The sequence below is a fragment of the Jaculus jaculus genome, chromosome 10 (genome assembly GCF_020740685.1).
Source record: "Jaculus jaculus isolate mJacJac1 chromosome 10, mJacJac1.mat.Y.cur, whole genome shotgun sequence".
In the NCBI taxonomy this organism is placed as follows: Eukaryota; Metazoa; Chordata; class Mammalia; order Rodentia; family Dipodidae; genus Jaculus; species Jaculus jaculus.
The window spans coordinates 37,623,964-37,637,155 of record NC_059111.1 but is presented as its reverse complement, the minus strand read 5'-3'; the positions used below and the strand labels follow the sequence as shown (position 1 = coordinate 37,637,155).

Below are 13,192 nucleotides of genomic sequence, written 5' to 3'. Positions count from 1 at the left end.
ATATTTGAGAATTGGTTGTCTCTGGTGGTGGCGGCGGTGGCGGTGGTGATGGTGGTGGTGATGGTGGCTGCGGCGGCAGTGTGTGTATGTGTGTGTGTTATGTCCTTGGTATGCAAGACAAGGACAGTTAGGTCTAAGAAATCACACTATGAATTGTATTCACTTATAGGCAGCTAATATACATTTTAATATTACTATTAGGTACTGTTGCTTCTTCCTTGTCTGCCCCCTCCTTTTTCCTTTTTCCTTTTTCCTTTTTTTTTTTTTTTTTCGAGGTAGGGTCTCACTCCAGCCCAGGCTGACCTGGAATTCACTATGTAGTTTCAGGATGGCTTGAACTCACAGCGGTCCTCCTACCTCTGCCTCTCCAGTGCTGGGATTAAAGGCGTGTGCTACTGTGCCCGGCTCATCTCCCTTTTTTAAATGGTTGGTACGTTTTAGAAATAAACGCTGCTTCCCCCTGAGCTGCTGGTGTGACTTGGCCTGTTCTGTGTACCAGCCCAGCAGAATCCCTCAGCTCAGTTGCCAGCCCGGCAGCAGGAGATCGAGGTGAACCGGCAGCAGCGCTTCTTCCGCATCCCGTTCATCCGCCCCGCGGACCAATACAAAGACCCACAGAGCAAGAAGAAAGGCTGGTGGTATGCCCATTTTGATGGACCATGGATTGCCCGGCAAATGGAACTCCATCCTGACAAGCCACCCATCCTTCTTGTAGCTGGTGGGTATGATTCACAGGACTTTGTTTAGTTGTGGTATTTATAAATGTTGCAAGGGTCCATACTGCAGAGTCAATATAAGTTGTGTCTGAAGAATCTAAGCAGTTTTTTGTTTTTTTTTTTTTTTTGGTTTTTCGAGGTAGGGTCTCACTCTAGCTCAGGCTGACCTGTAATTCACTATGGAGTCTCAGGGTGGCCTCGAACTCACGGTGATCCTCCTACCCCTGCCTCCCGAGTGCTGGGATTAAAGGCGTGCGCCACCACGCCCGGCTCAGATTTTTATCTTAGAGAAAAAAAGTTCTCAAATGGGGCTGTATAGATGGCTTAGTGGTTAAGGCACTTGCCTGCAAAGCCTAAGGACCCAGGTTTGATTCCCCAGTACCTATGTAAGCCAGATGTACAGAGTGGTATATGCATCTAGAGTTCATTTGCAGCTCCTAGAGGCCCTGGTGTGCCTGTTCTCTCTCTCTCTCTCTCTCTCATCTGCCTTTTTCTATTTCTTTCTCAAATAGGTAAATAAATAAAAAATATTTCATAAAAATTTCTCAAATGTATGAGAACTGATAGGTATTTCAGGATAAATCTTACAAAAATAGCTCATAAAAAGTAGTTTTCATAGCTGGGGATGGTGGTGCACACCTTTAATCCCAGCACCTGGGAGGGAGAGGTAGGAGGACCGCCACCCTGAGTTTGAGGCCATCCTGAGACTACATAGTGAAGTCCAGGTCAGCCTGGGCTAGAGCAAGACCCTACCTGGAAAAAAAAAAAAAAAAAGATTGTAGATTTCATGTCTCCTGCCTGCAGGTAAGGATGATATGGAGATGTGCGAGCTGAATCTTGAGGAGACGGGCCTCACTCGGAAGCGGGGTGCTGAGATTCTGCCAAGACAATTTGAAGAGATCTGGGAACGCTGTGGAGGCATCCAGTACCTTCAGAATGCAATAGAGAGCAGACAAGCTCGGCCTACATATGCCACAGCCATGCTGCAGAGTCTTTTAAAGTAGAGCTTGCACACTAGCCAGCCTCACAGCGGGTTCTGGCCTTGCACACCATGTAGCTTTACATTGAGTCCTGGCCTTGGTACCAGATAGGGAGTATGCACAAAACATCTAACTTTTCATTGCTCATGTTAGAATTTCTTTCATAAAGTGAACAGGTTTATTAATCATGGCTTTTTGTTAACTTGTTTCAACTTAATTGTTGTGATAGTGAATTTGAGACCTAGAAATAATATTCCTGTGTAAAGCGGAAGCTCTTAAATGTCTCATTATTCTGATGTTTGTTACATTTGGACAGATCCTCATTCTTTGCACATTGGCATTAAGCTCATCATGTTTGTTCTCAATGTAAAGAAAATTAATATAAAATTTCGAAGTGCTTGATTTTTAATGATGACACAGTACCTTTATAACTGGAATAATGGAATTTTAACTTAAATTTCACACAAAAATTAAGGCACTTAAAATGATCAAGGCACTGATGATTTTTTTTTTTTTTGCACCTTTTCAGAAATCTGTCGAGATGAATCTTACCCTTCCTTTGCAGTGTGCCTAAGCCCAAGGGAAACCAAGGTCCCTGGGGTCTAGAGTCTAGAAAGAGCCTTAGTGTGCTGAGCATATTGTGAGGTGCTGACAGGCCTGACACAGGTCTGGGGTGCTTGTCTCCCAAGCTGCGCATCCTTACATCCTCCATGATTAAGTAACGTAAATTCAGATAGTGTGAGTGCCTGAAGGTTTTGACATAGCTTGTTTCATGTAAGAAGGGACAGTGAACAGGTGGCACTGTGGCTTCACTGGATTCTTTCAGTTTCATCTCAGTGATAATTTTTGAGTCAGAATCGTGTCCAGGTTATTTTATATGATTTTTGCTGGGGTCTGCTCCAGATATCTCTCACCCTTTTCATTCTTGGTATCATGGTTTTTTGTGGGAGGGGGCTTTGAGACTTTGGTAATTATAGAGCTGTTTTATAAACTTTACAATTCAAAAGTCCTGTACTTAGAGATTGATTGTTTTATGTTGCAGGTGATTAAAAAAACTGTGTGCTGCTAGTCATGATTAGATGTCAGCAGTTTTAAACCTAATATTTATAACTGTAATATTAGGAATTTAGAGACAAATACATTAAGGAGTTATGTTGACATCCAAAGGTGTCTTTGTTTGTATTTTAGAATAAAAACAGAAAGTAAAATGATCTCTGCACTTTTGTTTCTGTTTTTAAACACCCCAGTCTTTGAAATGAAATTTCATTTTTTTTCTAGTAAAATACTTCAGTTTGGAAAATATCCCTTAGATGATGAGATTAATGTTTAGAAGCCACAAGCACTATTTTCAGAATCGCTTCTCTTCTGATGTCTCAGTACAGAAATATTTATTTATTATGATACTGTGCAAATGATTGCCTTTTGTTGAAACAAAGTGACCCTGTCTGTGTTATTCACTGAGAATGTAAATGTGATTATCTTTTGAAGGTTGGTCACTGCTTCAGTTTACCCACTGTTGGGTCATTTGGTTCTGTGATTGGTGACAGGAGGTGACTGAAATAAATGACCTACTCTTTCTCTTCCATCTTTTGCCTTCAATTGTGTAGACAGTGAGTAAGCTCTATTTCCTAATCAGTAATGAACACAGTTCTTGAAACAATTTAGCAACCAAGTCGATTTTTAATGACTTGTCTATTTAGTTCTGACTCTGAAGTCATGTTATATATCTTCTAGATACATGAGTAAGCACCAAATAGAAAATTAATCAGAAAGGTTAAATTATAATGAGAAAACTCAGTGTTTGGGGGAATGTAAGAAATACGTGGTAGCAAAGCATTGCTGCAAATTTTCTGGGTTTTGACTTTAATCATTAATACAATTATAGTTAACCTAGTCTTCTGGGGTTTTGACTTTGACAGTTAATACAGTTATAGTTCATCTTAAGCCATTTTCCCCTAATTGTGTCACCCAGCTATCCTAGAATTTCTCTGTTGAAAACAGTTGTGAGTTAATAATCTACCAGGAGAACTGCACCAATTCAGGCAGGCTTAGAGGCCCTTCATGTAGTGGGTGTGCATGCACAGATGATCCCCCACAGGAGGATCTCAGGGCCCTGCCATTGGCTTAGGAGACACAGTAGAAAAGGTGTTAAAGATGTTGATATGCTACTCTGCCATGTTCATAGTCATACCCACAACCACTATGTGGAAACTAAGATGCATCCAAAGTTTTTTAATCAGCCATTTCAGTTGAAATGTGGCACACGAACATTGGCATTCTGCTGTGCCTCTTGTTGGGCTTTCATGATGACAGGGTCTAACTCCATAGCCTACTACAGCAGTTATCTTCCTGTTGCTGGGACAAAACACCTGACTAGAGGCAATTTATGGAAGCAAGCATTTATTTCCAGCTTACAGTTTTGAGAAGTTTCATCACAGTGGCAAGAGCATGGCAGGAGCAGGAAGCCCATTGGGCATCACATCTTCCCAGCAGAAGGAAGTAATTAGTACTTAAGTTCTGGACTTCTAGCTAGGTATATTATCTCAAAGGCTTCCCCCAGCAACACATTTCCTCTAGCGAGCCTCCACCCCCTAAAGGCTTTACAACTTTCCCAAATTGCCACTAGTTGGGGACCAAATGTTCAAAACACGTGAGTCTCTGGGGGACATTTCATTCAAACCACCACACACATAATGACTCTTAAAGGCCAGTCTCTATAGTAACCTATATTCCTGAGTCATACCCCCAGCCCTGAGCTGAGTGTCTTTAAAGGACATTTTCATTCACAGATAATTATTTGGTTCTCAGGGATTCAAATATGTAGATACTTGGTTTCTTTTTTTGTTTGTTTGTTTTTGTTTTGTTTTTCGAGGTAGGGTCTCACTCTGGCTCAGGCTGACCTGGAAGGTTTCTTTATTTGAGATAAGGAAAGCACGGTTATGGAGTTAGTCAATCAGAACAGTTAGTGATAGACCTCCTTCCATATATGAAAAAGATAGAAGAATCCCAGGGTGATCCAGTCATTTAGTTCTGATGAAAAAGATATAAATGCTCCAATTGTATAGCAAAAAGAATGAAAACAAGTCTGTCTTTAAGCTATTTCCTCCCCCTCCCCATTAAATCTCTGGAGATTTACAAAGGATATTCCTGTTATCCCCTATTTATAATTGTCAATAATAAGCAAGCACTGAATTTTAATTTATCCCAGAAGATAGACTAACAGTAGGGTGAGCAGAAGACACTCAAATGAGATTAAGAATTTTCTGGGGAAATGAATGGTTATAAAAAGGAAAGAGAAGAATAATGGTGGAACAGAAGAAAGTCACATGACCTGAAACTCCCACACTTCAGCTGGAAAACCTTCATACATTTTAGGCAGCCAAGCACTCTGAGGCCTTTGCTAAATTTAAGAATGAATTCTTGCTGGGCATGGTGGTGGATGCCTTTAATCCCAGCACTCTGGGAGGCAGATGTAGGAGAATTGCTGTGAGTTCAAGGCCACCCTGAGACTACATAGTGAATTCTAGGTCAGCCTGGACTAGAGTGAAACCCTACCTCAAAAAATAAAAAAATAAAAAAAATGAAAAAGAATGAATTGCGTACAGCTTAAGAACAGAACCTGCGATTATTCAGCTGGGGTCATGATACACCCAATAGGTACATCTTAGCACATGGGGATGGTGTGGCCATCCTGAGGATGGCCAGCAGTAACTTGGCTTTGTGTACATGTGCTCTGTGAATGATAGGTGGAGACATTGTGAGGAGACTGCCACTGTCAGAATGGTATCTTTGAACTTTTAGGAGCATATTCAAACCTGCATATTCCTTCCCCATCACTAACCTATGTTTGAAGTAACTTTGGCTGCCTTAGTAGTTATTCAGAAATAAAACCTTTTTAAAGAAAGGTTTTTAGGAGATAAAATTAATGCATGTTCCAAAGAGAATCAGAGAATCTTTAATCTTTGTAACAATGTAAACACCTATCTTCAAACTACACATATACTTATTAATTGGCCACTTTTTACTTCTGGAAATTTGTCTTTGCAGTTAATTTTTTATATCATGAAAAGTATATCTAATACTTTCAAAAAAATTGATGTACTTGGTATACAAATAAATGCTCTCTGTGTCAAACTTCCCTTTGTATCTTGTGCTTTTTAAAAATTTGTTTGAGAAGGAAAGAGGTAAATAGAGAAAGAGAACAGAGAATGGGTGCACCAAGGCCTCTAGCCACTGAAGATGAATTCCAGATGAAGGTACCACCATGTTCATCTGGCTTATATGAGTGATAGTACTGGGAATCAAACCTGGGTCCTTAGGCTTTGCAGTGCCTTAACCACTAAGCCATTTCTCTAGCCTGTTCTATGGTTTGCTTTTTTTTTTTTTTTTTTAACTTCTAGGTAGGGTTTCACTATAGCCCAGGCTGACCTAGAATTCAGGATGGCCTCAAACAGGGGTCCTCCTACCTCTGCCTCCCAAGTGCTGGTATTAAACACCATCTTGTGCTTTTAATACAGTTATGGGGTATTATAAACAAAGTTATATCACACATTGGAATGTTTTTGATCCATCACATTGGGGAAGCCTGGGATCCTGAAGGTTGATTCGATCATTCAGACTGGATACTCTGCAATATGACTGAGAGGGATCTTGCTGGGCATTCCAGGTAATTGAAGCTGCCTTGCTTGAGTCTTGGCACTAAACTTCTAGGGGATCTCCATTGAGGGAATAGGCATCAGTTTGTGGTGGCCACTGCTATCACTTTGCCTAGATTAGAGGAATCCCAGAAGTTGGCTGTCTTCCTGTAGATTCTGAATAATTAATGTTTTTGAAAAGACAAAGGTTATAAAAACTGGGGATTCAAAGAAGAGGCTTTCCCCCCAAATACTGCAAATACTAGTCTAGAGAGTCTGTACCATACACCCTTTTTGGAATCTTCCATGATCCTAGTGAGTCTTCTGAGAGTAGAGGGAGACAGCCCATCTTCTCTCACCAGCTCTTCCCTGGATACTTGGTAAAGATCAAAAGATGATTCAAATAGTTAGAGGCACTTAGTCTGAAAGGAGGCCCCCCTCTCACTATATAGAACACTTAGCCTGTTTCACTGTTCCATCAAAAGTTACATTGCCTGCAGCAGATTGGAACTGAAATGTAGTGTTATGGGGTAACTTGTTATGGGTTGGAGGAGACCAGTGCTCAGTATCTCTCTCAATGGAACTTTTTAATTTGCTTAAAAAAAAATCCAATCCTTATGTGTGTATGAGAGAGGGAGTGAGCAAGAGAGAGTGGGAAAGAGCACACTAACCTGGGTCTCTTCCCACTGCAAATGAACTGTAGACATATGTGCCACTTTGTACTTCTGGCTTTACATGGGTACTGGGGATGGATCCTGGCCTGTCAGTCTTTGCCAGCAAGTGCCTTTAACCACTAAGCAATCTCCCCAGCTGTCATTTGCTTTTGGTTAACTTGTCAAGATTCTAACATTTTTGTTTTCATATGGTAATTCTAGGTATATGGAAGTGGGTAGGGAGGTCTCATTTCTGTGACCATGTATCAATTTTAAGTCCTTTACCATACAAAGATCTTAGTTTTGGGGAAGGCTGGAGCAAGAATGGATATGAAAGCTCTGTATTTGTGAGACAAGAGAAGGGAATTTTTACAGGTTCATATCCCTTACTCCACAGATGAATACCACTTAGTAAATACTGTCTTCATTATTAGGAGCCATTTTGATTTTGTTTTGGTAATGACTTGGTTGTCAAATATTTCTGTCAGTGTTAACTACTTTTGCTGTCTTGGCAGTATTAACTCCCTTAAGATAATTTATTAGGGCTGAAGAGATGGCTCAGAAGTTAAAGGCATTTATTTGTAATGCCTGCTATAAAGCCAGACACAAAGTGGTACGTGCATCTGAGATCCCAGCGTGGCTACAACATGGGAGGTGGAGCCACTTAGTCTGGCATTCATTTGCTGTCTGGCAGGTTGTTTGCAGAGAAAAGAGACCTGTCTCAAAGAAGGTAAAGCACAGACACCTTGAAGTTGTCCTCTGACCTCCACACTCATGCTGTGGCATGTTTGCTCCCCTCTGAAACACACGAATAAAGAATCCACAGAATAGCTAGTAAAACAAATTTTTATTATAAATCTATGACTATAGTACATAGCATAGTACAGTAATGTTATTGAAATTAAAAGTTTGCAGCAAATGTATTTGATAATGGGACATTTGAGAGAGTTGCAAAAGGATGAATTTTCATTGAGGAGTACATCAAAAATTGAACTGGGTTACATTGATGTCAAAGTATACAATATAGCACAGTTAGTGTGAGGAAGTATGCATTGAAGTTATTTTAGGAAGATGTATATCTGATAGAAAGCAGGATGTCCTACAACTATGTCATACATACACCAAACCTCCTCAACCCTTCTGATAGAGCATTTTCCTTTAAAAATTTCCTTTGTGTAGTATCAAGAAAAGTAAGAGTTTTTTCCCCCTATGGTGTGTATATCTGAACCTCAATTTCTTTTTGTTTTAAAGAACAATTCCAAGATTGTTGGCAACAAAATGATCTACCACATATGCAGTAGTTGCTTTTCTAAACATAAGAGTGCCTAAAAATGGAAGGGAGCATGTGTGAAAGCACACACAGTCATCACGGTGCTTACATAAACACACGCATTTCAAGAGACCTGTGTCCCCTCATACAAACAATCATCTTTTAAAAACATACATTCTAACATGTAAAAGTACTTGCTTCTTTACTAATGTACAACCCCCAAAATAGTAAGTTTCACTTGTTGCAAATGACCTTTGATATTTTAAAGACAGCCACAAGCAAACCTGATTCACTTGCACATTGACAACCAAAAATGGCCAAAATGACTTCCACTGATCATGTTTTGGGTTGTGGTTAAAAGTGTGTTTTTCTTCAGAATTCACCAGTCATCAAGTACAGGGCTCTTCCATATTGGTAACAGGCTTATTCTCAGTGTTAACTAACTATGCCTACTTTTTTTTCAGAAGATTGACTTTTCAGAAGATTGACAGAATGAATACAGTTATTAAGAAAACAAGTCATTTCTCAAAAGAACTTAAAAGATGATGTATGATTTGTTTTTAGTTTCCTACCTAATCTTGATGGTTAAATTCTCCAGTTTCCATACCGGGTAATTCAGAATTTTTTTCTATGCTAACCTGGAAGACAGAATTTTAAATAATTAAGAAAATTAAAATAATAAAGAAATTTTAAATAATTAAGAAAATTAAAATAATTAAGAAAAGCCATGCAATATAAATCAATGTTTCATCCCACTATTACCTCTACTGTCAGATAAAAGGATGTATTGGCCTTTCTGGATATTTCCTCTGAGATGCTGTAGATGGTCTTTAATACGTTTAAGTTTATCACTAGTTAGGAATGTGTCCTGCATACTTCCTCATGGAACAAAGTATTCCTTCAAGCACAGCAATGCACATAGCCTTGTGGTCAGTATATCTTCTACTTATTTCCTGCTGTGGAAACTGGAAACCATCTGAAGTGTGGCCTTAAACTCCATCTTCAAGATTTAGTTGGTATTTGCTTCATCCTGGATGAGACATGGTTCTCAGTTTAACTACAGAGTATTCTGATGGCTAGTGGATGTGCCTGCCTCTACCCAGAAGGTTAACAGAGAGGATGCAGTTTTCTTAGGAAAGCAAACCACTTCTCAAAATAGCACAAGGTCTTGCTAGTACCAGATGCTTGTGACCGACCTATCATCATTGGACCCCTAGTCTAGATTAAAAAAAAAAAAAAGTGTGTGTGTGTATGTGTGTGTGTGTGTGAGAGAGGAGGGGGGGGGAGGAGAGAGATAATATGGGTGCACTAAGGTCTCTCTAGCCATTGCAAACCAACCCCAGATGCATGTGCCACCATGTGCATCTGAGTTATGTGGGTTCAGGGGAATCTAACGTGGGTTGTTATGCTTCACAGGCATGTGCCTTAACCACTAAGCCATCTCTCCAATGCCTAGATTTTTTTGTTCAGTGTTTTTTGTTTTTTGTTTTTTTTTTTTTGCTTCAAGAAATTAAAATGGTATACCTTATCCCCAGTTTTTTATTTTTTATTTATTTTTTTTCAAATTTTTATTAACATTTTCCATGATTATAAAATATATCCCATGGTAATTCCCTCCCTCCCCACCCCCACACTTTCCCATTTGAAATTCCATTCTCAATCATATTACCTCCCCATTACAATCATTGTAATTACATATATACAATATCAACCTATTAAGTATCCTCCTCCCTTCCTTTCTCTACCCTTTATGTCTCCTTTTTAACTTACTGGCCTCTGCTACTAAGTATTTTCATTCTCACACAGAAGCCCAGTTATCTGTAGCTAGGATCCACATATGAGAGAGAACATGTGGCTCTTAGCTTTCTGGGTCTGGGTTACCTCACCTAGTATAATACTTTCCAGGTCCATCCATTTTTCTGCAAATTTCATAACTTCATTTTTCTTTACCGCTGAGTAGAACTCCATTGTATAAATGTGCCACATCTTCATTATCCACTCATCTGTTGAGGGACATCTAGGCTGGTTCCATTTTCCAACTATTATAAATTGAGCAGCAATAAACATGGCTGAGCACGTACTTCTAAGGAAATGAGATGAGTCCTTAGGATATATGCCTAGGAGTGCTATAGCTGGGTCATATGGTAGATCAATCTCTAGCTGTTTTAGGAACCTCCACACTGTTTTCCACAATGGCTGGACCAGATTGCATTCCCACCAGCAGTGCAGAAGGGTTCCTTTTTTTCCATATCCCCACCAACATTTATGATCATTTGTTTTCATGATGGTTGCCAATCTGACAGGAGTGAGATGGAATCTCAATGTAGTTTTAATCTGCATTTCCCTGATGACTAGTGACGTAGAACATTTTTTTAGATGCTTATATGCCATTCGTATTTCTTCCTTTGAGAACTCTCTATTTAGCTCCATAGCCCATTTTTTGATTGGCTTGTTTGATTCCTTATTATTTAACTTTTTAAGTTCTTTGTATATCCTAGATATTAATCCTTTATCAGATATATAGCTGGTGAAGATTTTTTCCCATTCTGTAGGTTGCCTCTTTGCTTTTTTCACTGTGTCCTTTGCGGTGCAAAATCTTTGTAATTTCATTAGGTCCCAGTGGTTAATCTGTGGTTTTATTGCCTGAGCAATTGGGGTTGTATTCAGAAAGTCTTTGCCAAGACCAATATGTTGAAGGGTTTCCCCTACTTTTTCCTCTAGCAGTTTCAGAGTTTCTGGTCTGATGTTAAGGTCTTTAATCCATTTGGACTTAATTCTTGTGCATGGTGAGAGAGAAGAATCTATTTTCATCCTTCTGCAGATATATGTCCAGTTTTCAAAACACCAGTTGCTGAAGAGGCTGTCTCTTCTCCAATGAGTATTTTTGGCATTTTTATCGAATATCAGGTGGCTATAGCTACTTGGGCTTACATCTGGGTCCTCTATTCTGTTCCACTGATCTACATGTCTGTTTTTGTGCCAGTACCATGCTGTTTTTGTTACTGTGGCTCTGTAGTATAGGTTAAAATCAGGTATGGTGATACCACCAGCCTCTTTTTTGTTGCTCAGTATTATTTTAGATATTCGAGGTTTTTTGTGATTCCAAATGAATTTTTGGATTGTTTTTTCTATTTCCATGAAGAAAGCCTTTGGAATTTTGATAGGGATTGCATTAAATGTGTAGATTGCTTTAGGTAAGATTGCCATTTTCACAATATTGACTCTTCCAATCCAGGAACAAGGGATGTTTCTCCACTTTCTAGTGTCTTCTGCAATTTCTCGCTTGAGTGTTTTAAAGTTCTCATTGTATAGATTCTTTACTTCCTTGGTTAGGTTTATTCCAAGGTACTTTATTTTTTTTGATGCAATTGTGAATGGGATTGATTCTCTGATTTCATCCTCTGTGTGTTTGTTGTTAGCATATATGAAGGCTACTGATTTCTGTGTATTTATTTTGTATCCTGCTACATTGCTGTAGGTTCTGATTAGCTCTAACAGCTTGCTAGTAGAGTCTTTAGGGTCCTGTATGTATAGAATCATGTCATCTGCAAATAATGATAACTTGATCTCTTCCTTTCCAATTTGTATCCCTTTTATGTGTGTCTCTTGCCTTATTGCTATGGCTAAGACTTCCAAAACTATATTAAATAAAAGTGGAGACAGTGGACACCCTTGTCTTGTTCCTGATTTTAGTGGAAAAGCTTCCAGTTTTTCCCCATTTAGTAATATGTTGGCTGTAGGCTTGTCATAAATAGCCTTTATTATATTGAGATATGTTCCTTCTATTCCCAGTCTCTGTATGACTTTTATCGTGAAGGGATGTGGATTTTGTCAAATGCTTTCTCTGCGACCAATGAGATGATTATGTGATTTTTGTCCTTCAACCCGTTTATGTAATGTATTACATTTATAGATTTGCGTATGTTGAACCATCCCTGCATCTCGGGGATAAAGCCTACTTGGTCAGGGTGAATGATCTTTTTGATATATTCTTGTATTCTGTTTGCCAATATTTTGTTGAGAATTTTTGCATCTATGTTCATGAGGGAGATTGGTCTGTAATTTTCTTTTTTTTGTTCTATCTTTGCCTGGTTTTGGTATCAGGGTGATGCTGGCCTCATAGAAGGAGTTTGGTAGAATTCCTTCTTTTTCTATTTCCTGGAAAAGCTTAAGAAGCAATGGTGTTAGCTCTTCCTTAAAAGTCAGGTAAAATTCAGCAGTGAATCCGTCTGGGCCTGGGCTTTTTTTAGTTGGGAGATTATTGATAACTGTTCGGATCTCCATGTTTGTTATAGGTCTATATAAGTGATTTATCTCATTTTGATTTAATTTAGGTAGGTCATATAGATCAAGGAAATCATCCATTTCTTTCAGATTTTCATACTTTGTGGAGTATATGCTTTTATCGTATGTCCCTATGATTTTTTGAATTTCTGTGGAATCTGTTGTGATGTTACCTTGTTCATCTCTGATTTTATTAATTTGTGTCTCTTCTCTCTTTCTTTTGGTCAGATTTGCTAAGGGTTTATCAATCTTGTTTATCCTTTCAAAGAACCAACTCTTTGTTTCATTGATTCTTGGGATTGTTCTTTTTGTTTCTATTTCATCAATTTCTGCCCTAATCTTTATTATTTCTTCCCATCTACTGATTTTTGGTTTGCCTTGTTCTTCTTTTTCCAAGGCTTCAAGGTGAAGCATTCGGTCATTTACTTGCGACCTTTCTAATTTCTTAATATAGGCACTCAAGGCTATAAATTTACCTCTTAGAACTGCCTTCATTGTGTCCCAGAGATTTTGGTATGTTGTGTTCTCATTATCATTTGACTCTGTAAATTTTTTGATTTCCTTTTTGATTTCTTCATTGACCCATTCATCATTTAGTAGTGTATTGTTTAGTTTCCATGATTTTGTGTATGCTCTATAGCCTTTCTTGCTACCA

General features: G+C 38.8%; 1 protein-coding gene across 1 annotated transcript in view; it reads left to right on the top strand.

Annotated features, from left to right (window-relative positions):
• Positions 1-3,279, top strand: part of Myo6 (myosin VI) — a 235,266-nt gene extending 231,987 nt beyond the window's left edge. Inside the window, exons 35-36 of the mRNA XM_045160127.1 lie at positions 500-718; positions 1,521-3,279. Of these exons, the coding sequence (XP_045016062.1) occupies positions 500-718; positions 1,521-1,720 (419 nt within the window). The 3' untranslated portion in view covers positions 1,721-3,279. The remainder of the gene's footprint in view (positions 1-499; positions 719-1,520) is intronic.
• Positions 3,280-13,192: the final 9,913 nt, after the last annotated feature.